General features: G+C 41.5%; 1 protein-coding gene across 1 annotated transcript; it reads left to right on the top strand.

Annotated features, from left to right (window-relative positions):
- Positions 1–324: 324 nt before the first annotated feature.
- Positions 325–7,349, top strand: LOC145624739 (uncharacterized). Its single transcript, XM_081677832.1, has 5 exons — positions 325–679; positions 4,671–4,775; positions 4,858–5,144; positions 5,361–6,331; positions 6,680–7,349. Exons 1-5 carry the CDS (start codon positions 325–327, stop codon positions 7,347–7,349), a joined length of 2,388 nt encoding a protein of 795 aa, XP_081533958.1.
- Positions 7,350–7,607: the final 258 nt, after the last annotated feature.

Here is a 7,607-nt window from a genome sequence, read left to right as displayed (position 1 = left end):
GGGTAGTGTTGGTATATATGCAGTAGGTTCAAGTGGTAGTCTGTTTGTTTTTTGGTTTGCTCCGATGGCGTTGGTTCCTGTGTACATTTCCTCCAGTGTCATACTTTGTAAAAACGTAGTAGGTGATGCAATAAAATATTATATATTTGTGTATGGTGCACCTCACATTGCTGATAGATTAGAGGTTTGGATGTTAATTTCGAATTTGTTAACTGATTATCCAACCGCAGTTTAGTTGGTGACTTTAATCAAGTTGAATATCTGTCGGATAAGATCGGAGGAAGTTTGGATATTCCGGGGAGATGGGATTTTTTACAATGGAAAATGGACGTAGGTTTGATAGATGTTCCCTTTTCTGGACCTAGGTTTACTTGGACAAATAATATATCTGAGTCCGATCCAATTCTTGAAAGATTGGATAAGGCCTATGCCACGTCCTCTTGGTATGACATACATCCTCAAGCAACTGTTTTCCACCAGCCCATTTTATTTTCAGATCATGCAGCAATCATTCTATCAGACACACATTTCAAGAAGAAGTCTAAGCGACCGTATCGAGTTGAAAACTGGTGTTTGACAGCACCAGAAGTCTCTTCTCTGGTTTTCTCAGCCTTCTCGTTGTTCTTTGCGGGCTCACCTTTGTTTTCGTTGTCCAAAAAGCTTCTTTGGCTTAGGGATCGTTTGTTAGTCTGGTGTACTACTAATAAGAAACTCTGGGGAATTAATTGGAAGTCCTTGGTCATGGAGGTTAATCAGGAGACTTTTAGTCTAGATAGTAGGCTAGATCGTTGTCTCTTTATTTCAACTAAAAATGAGAAGCTTGCAGCGGCTCAGATAGCGTTTCAATTAGGGTTGTGCGCGGTGCGGTTTCGATCTCAAACCGCACCAAACCGCAAAATTACGGTTTGTGATTTTTTCAAACCGCACCAAACCGCAATTCTATACAAACCGCACCAAACCGCACCACAAAATACGGTTTGGTGCGGTGCGGTTTGCGGTTTTTCCATAATATCTTCAAAACTTGCATCTTCATAACTTCGATTCTTTTTCGGGAGAAAGTCGGTACCCTCCACAAAAATGACGGAAAATTTTTGCTTTTCTGCATTTTCGAGTCGCACGATCACATTACAATGCACACACGAGTCATGAGTCACACGTGTCATTTCACTTCGAGTCGAGTCAACCTCGAGTCAATCACATCGAGTCAAGTTTATACCTTGAGTCGTGTTAAGTTATTGAGTCAAGCAACATTAAACCTTAGGTCAACCCTAAGATAATTAAGCCTTAGGTCAACCCTAAGATAATTAAAGAGATTGGCAAAGTTTTATAATCAAAATAAATACAGGTGCAGCAGAACAGGGAAGACCCTATCACAGCGTTCGGCGACAGAATCAATTCTTTGCGCCAGAGATATTTCAGCAACGACAGAGCTCGAAGCCTCTCAGAAAGGTGATTTCGACTTCATACAGCAATTTTGGGTTCCTTGGTACGCCAGTTAGCCCCTATAAGCAATTTGACATGATTAAGTAGTCAGTTTGATTACAATTGCAATAAGTGATCGACCTGATGAAAGATCGTCTCGCTTAGCTTAAAGCGCCTAAGATATGGTTCATTACGGAAACACCGACATACTGGTTTTAGCGGAATAAAGTTCAGGCGAGCTTTAGAGATCGACAAACGTTGGCCTTCGGAAATTTTTTCTTCAAGACGTTATCGCAACAAACGTTCAAGTACTGAAGCTCTATTGTTCAGAGACGCGTGGACATTTCCTATTTTCAAGCTCTTCGTTCAGAGACGCGTGGACATTTCATTCAAGCTCTTTTGTTCAGAGACGCGTGGACATTTCCTTTTCAAGCTCTTTTGTTCAGAGACGCGTGGACATTTCCTATTTTCAAGCTCTTTTGCTCAGAGACGCGTGGGCATCCTATTATCAAGCTCTTCGTTCAGAGACGCGTGGACACATCATTCAGAAGATCATATCTCAAAGAAGCTCTTTGTTCAGAGACGAGTGAACATCGAAACAGCAAGGTGGCGTTCCCTGGATTATGGAGAGTTGTCACAAACAGCTGAGGATTGTTTCAAGAGAAGCAATCTTCGAAAGTATTCCCTTGGACGCGGAATATTATCAATGCGGATGGAGATTGTTTCAAGAGAAGCAATCTTCGAAGGTATTCCCTTGGACGTGGAATGTTATCATAGCGGGGAGTATAGTTTCAGGAGAAGCAATCTTCTATATTTGGAAGCAGTTACAGGCGTAGCGGTTTTCAAGCGGGATGGCATTCTCTAGCTTGCAGGAGGTCATCAAAACAAAAAGCAGCAACAATCGGTTACTTTCAGAGACGTGTGCTCGACGGTGCAAGATACGCGTTTCTTAACTCTCTTATCTGTTCAACTAACATTGGTTTGCAGGTATCGGCGTTACAAGATTGATTTAGGATCGCAGAACGCCCTAAATCATTCTCCGTCCCTATCGATACTTTGGCTTTCGTTTTTTCGAAACTTGCGTTTCTCCAAACTCAGTCAAAGTGGGGGCTTCTGTAGACACCCATTTGTGTCTCCCCAAAACCAAACCCGGTGATGAGTGCCTTTCACGTCGAATCATAATCGAATGAAACGAAAGTGTGGAAAGGTCTAGTGTTGCGGAAAGTTTTATTTCTTTTCTCTTCTCCCTGTTTTTGAAAACTTTATTTTAAGAAAACAGTCAATCCAGTTTGGTTGGTCCATGATATGGGTCCAATAGTGGTGTAGTTGGATAGGACTTTCAAAGACCTTTCCAACGATATATTATAAGCCCAATTCCGATGAATATTGAGGAAGTTATGGCCAATTTACTAAACTGGGCCTGGTTTGAGCTTTAAGTACGGCCCAATGATCTAGGGGAGGGCCTAATATAATTTATCATTCCTAATGTAATTAGGAATGGTTTTAGTCTTCTAGAAAATTCTAGAAGGTTCTTTTCATTCCTAATTCAATTAGGACTCTTCAGAGTTTTAATCAAGATCAAATAGCATTTTCGTTTGGAATTATATTATTTTATCTTCCAGTACAGGAAATTTATCAGATTTTCGAAAACGCGTGGAAAATCAGTTTGGCGTCCAACCCCAGGCCTTGGCGCCTGGAACCAAGATTGGCGCCAGGCGCTAGCCATTGGCGCCTGGCGCTAGCCATTGGTCCTGGCGCCAACTAGCCAGGGCTGGCGCCAAAGTGTTTTTGCGATCTCCAGACTCTGTTTTGTTAAATTATCTTTTTTGGATGATTTTCTCTATAAATATCGTATCTAAAACTCCGTTTTCATGGACCAAGAATCACCAGCTATCTTCATCATTCATCAACAAGCATCATCGATCACCAACTCTCTTCAAGATTTTCTTGATTATTTATTCAACTCTTTTCTAAACTTTGCTTCACATACAAAATTCCGCATTCGCAAGATCTAGAAACACCTAGCCATATTCGAAGTTGCCTTCGCCCTAGACGTGAAAGGTTTTAATTTCTGAGGGTTTGGTCCCAAACCTCTATTTCAATTATTTAATTTAATTGCTTTGATTATTATTTTCCTTGAAGTTACTAACGTGTGTATTTTGTTATTAGAAAGAGGTACGAGGCATCCAAGTAAGTACTTTAATTGATTTATTGATTTTATGATGTAGACATCATGTTTATATTGTTATTATGATTCCTAGTATCATGTCTAGGGTATTTTTAATATTGAATATGATTGTTATGATGCTTCCTATATTCTTTCTAATGTTAATTCATGTTAGTATCATGTTAGGGTTAAAGATTTGATTTTTATTTCTTAGTGACATGCTAGGGTTTGTTATTAATCTTGTTAGTATCATGCCTAGGATCTTGCTATTTTTATTATGCTTTAACATGGTCATGAATATTGTTATGATTATTATTTATGATGATTATTATTGATTATTTATTATGTTGCTTGATATGCATATTATTTATATTTATTGCTTGATCACCTTTTATTGCATGTTAAAAGGGAATTGGTATCTGCAATCACGCTTAATAAGATAATTAATAATCTTGTTAGGGTTAATGTGATTATAATTCAAGTGATCGCCAATAATAGATTTGTTTGTGCATTAAATTCAACCAACATAGATTAAACAGGTTTAGGGTTAATCTATTGATTGTATGTTAATTAAAAAGCGCACATGAATACGAGCAGAATAAAGTAGAGGCCTATTATTAGGGCAGGTTCAATCTCTTTTAGGTTGGATTTGTACCATCATCCCCGGACCCTTATTTGGTTCATGACCTTATGGAGTTGACGATCTCTTGGATCGTTAAGGGGTGTAACCTTCACCTCGTGATGGTTTACAAGTTCCTCAAAAAACTTGTTGGCGACTCTTTTGCTCTATCTTCTTCCCTTTTGGACGCCACCGTACTTTAGTGTATGATCACAGTGGGGTTCAAGCTAGTGGGATTTTAAAGGCTTGAAACTATTCCCTACACTAATCTTTCGGTTGATTTGCCTGATGATTCTTGGTGGGATCGACTTAATCTCCCTTCTCTGTCGGTTTCTCAGCGGCAGTTTCTTTTGGTTCCTTTTTCAGCAGAAGAAATACGGGTTGCCATGTTTTCGATCGCTGATAATAAAACTCCAGGTCCTGGCGGTTTTTATTCTGCTTTCTTTAAATTGCATTGGCCAGTGGTTGGGCCATTTGTGATCCAGGCAGTCCAGTATTTCTTTGCTCATGGCTACATGTTGAAGGACTGGAACCGCACATTTCTAGTTCTTCTTTCTAAGGTGGATAGTTCGGAGTTAGTCTCTCAATTCCGTCCTATATATTGTCTTGTGCAATGTTATTTATAAGTGTATAGCCAAATGTCTTACAGGACGCCTTCGTCAGATTTTGCCCTGTTTGGTCTCAGATTATCAGAATGCCTTTGCTCCAGGTAGATTGATTACAGATAACGGTTTTCTAGCCCACGAGGTTCTTTCTTACATGAATGCTTCAAAGGCTAAGAAACGCTGCTTTGCTGCTCTTAAGCTGGACATGAATAAGGCCTATGACAGAGTAAACTGGTCTTTCTTGTTACGCGCTCTCCAGGCTTTCGGGTTTCCTGCATACTGGGTTCATATAATTCATCAGTGCATCTCCACTGTTTCGTTTCAAGTTTTGGTGAATGGCAGTCCATCCCCGACTTTTCATCCTCAGTGTGGTTTGAGCCAAGGGGATCCTTTGTCGTCGTATCTATTTGTCCTTTGTATGGAAATTTTCTCGGCTATGTTACGGCAGGGTGAGAACTTGGATTTGTTCCGGGGTATCCAAATCTCAAGAGGTGACCCCTCCATTTCTCATTTGTTTTTTGCGGATGACTCTTTATTATTCTTCTAGGTGTCTCCGACAGCTTGTGATAATCTACGACAGGTTGTGCATCAGTTCTGTTCGGTGTCAGGTCAGATGATTAATCTCCAGAAATCTTTTATTAACTTTAGTCCCAGTACTCCTCCGGATTATAAGGATTTCTTGGCCCATAGTATGCGTCTGCAGCCTCACTCGACCCTTGGTACCTATTTGGGTCTTCCAGTGGACTTGGGTCGTAGTAAGGTGTTGGAGTTTGGTTTTTTGCTCGACAAGGTTTCGGCCCGTCTTTCCCAGTTTGCTTCTCTGGGCCTTTCAGCCGCCACTAAGTTGGTCCTTATTAATTCAGTGTTGGTGGCTTCTTTCAACCATGTTCTGTCGGTTTTTAAGGTCCCGTCTTCTATCTGCAGCCGCATTGACAGGTTACTTGCCAGCTTCTGGTGGCGCTCTTCCTCCTCGGTTAAGGGCATGGCGTTTCGGTCTGCAACTCTGTTGCATCTTCCGAAAGGTCTGGGGGGTCTTGGCCTTCGTAGCTTTTCTCATGTGAATACGGCTCTTCTGGCAAAGCAAAGTTGGAGAACTATTCATCACCCTCAACTCCTTCTTTCGAGGGTTCTTAATGCCAAGTACCCTTTCTTGGGTTCTGCTACAGTTCGTTCTTCTCGGATGTCCTGGGGTTGTAGGAGTTTATTGGAAGGGAGGGATGTTTTGAAGAAGGGTTTGGTTTGGAAGGTTGGCTCGAGTTCCCGGATCCGTATCCTGGAGGATGATTGGGTTCTTGGGGGAGTTCGGTTTAAGTCTTCGATTTCTGAGTCGGAAGTTCCGACTCAAGTTTCTTCTATTATTATTCCGCGCTCAGGCGTGTGGGACACTTCCAAGATTCATAGGCTCTTTGATAGTGTTTCGGCTCAGCGTATTCTTGCGTTGGAAAGGCCGCACAGACCTATGGATGACTTTGTTTACTGGAAGTTTTCGCGAGATGGCCGGTTTTCAACAAAGTCCGCGTATTCCTTGTTGGTCTAGCAGTCAGTCATCTCGATTGCTGGTACACCAGATACGGAGTAGTGGTGGAAGAAATTATGGGGTCTCTCCCTTCTTCCACGTTTCAAACTGTTTCTACGGAAGTTGCTTCATGATGCTCTGCCGCTTAAGGATCACTTGAATTCCCGCGGCATTCCAGTGGATCCAACATGTATTTTCTGTCGTCGGTCGGCCGAGACAACCTCTCATCTTTTTCGTGATTGTCAGGTCATTGAGTCTATCTGGCCTCCTCACTTGTTATCTCTGACTGGGGCTCAAGGAGGCCACATTCCTTGCAAGGACTGGATGATAAATGTGGTTTCCTATTACAGGCATTCCAAGGATTTGGTGGGTCTTGTTTCGTTTGTCTCGTTCCTTTGGGCAATCTGGATGGTTCAAAACAGTTGTGTTTTTCGGCAAGCGGTGTGGTCTCCTGCTTTGATTCACCATCTTGCTCAGGAATGGACGACTCGTGCCTCTCAAGCTCATGCTTATCCGCAGTCTCTGGTTTCAGCTTCGAGCCGTTCATATTTGCCTAAGCTTGATTGTACGCAGGTTGTTCTTCGGGGTGATGGTGCAGCCTGCCTGGATCACTGTCTTATTTTTTATGGCGTTTGGCTGTCTCATGATAACAGCGCTGGTGTTGGGTGGATTTTCCGAGAGATATCATCTGCATTGGTTCTCGGCGGAGGTGCGAAGGCTGCACATGCCACTTCCGCGTTTCAGGCAAAGTTGCAGGCTTGTTTAAGTGCTCTTCGTAATGCCAATCATCTGGGGTATCGTAGTCTCCTTATCTACACGGACTGCGCAGATTTAGTTTCGGCTTTCCGCCATCCTGGGACTATTGATATATCTTGTTTATATCTATTTACAGAGATTCAAGAAATGCTCCACAGTTTTTTGGCTTGCCGTCTGTGTAAGGTTCCGCGTGGTTGGGTCACACCTGCGCATTGGCTTGCAATTCGGGCTCGGAAGCGTGATTGTCTTTGTTGGTCTTTTTAGTTAGTTTTCGTTTTGATTCCTTGTTTGTTTGTTTGTGTTGCTTTTGTAGTGCTCTTTGTTAAAAAAAAAAAAAAAGGTTAAATAACTGACAATAAGCTAGAGTTACACAAATTGAATCACAGTTACAAACTTACACTAGGTTCATATAAATCCAGTAAATTTGTATAAATAAATTATGTAGGTTAGGTACTTAGGTAGGTGATAACATATTGTTTAAAAATCAATAATTTATGTAATTTATTGTTGAACTATTTTGAT

This window comes from Chenopodium album, chromosome 3, assembly GCF_948465745.1.
Source record: "Chenopodium album chromosome 3, dcCheAlbu1.1, whole genome shotgun sequence".
NCBI classification, from domain to species: domain Eukaryota; kingdom Viridiplantae; phylum Streptophyta; class Magnoliopsida; order Caryophyllales; family Amaranthaceae; genus Chenopodium; species Chenopodium album.
Note: the sequence above shows the minus strand (reverse complement) of the source record. Positions and strands in the feature narration are given on the sequence as shown.

Excerpts from the sequence above, each read along its gene's own strand:
- LOC145624739 (XM_081677832.1), top strand. The coding sequence starts at position 325 with ATGGACGTAGGTTTGATAGATGTTCCCTTTTCTGGACCTAGGTTTACT. Across the intron at positions 680-4,670 it reads GCTTCTTTGGCTTAGGGATC|TGGTTGGGCCATTTGTGATC; the intron begins GTTTGTTAGTCT and ends TGCATTGGCCAG. Across the intron at positions 5,145-5,360 it reads CTGTTTCGTTTCAAGTTTTG|GTGTCTCCGACAGCTTGTGA; the intron begins GTGAATGGCAGT and ends TTATTCTTCTAG.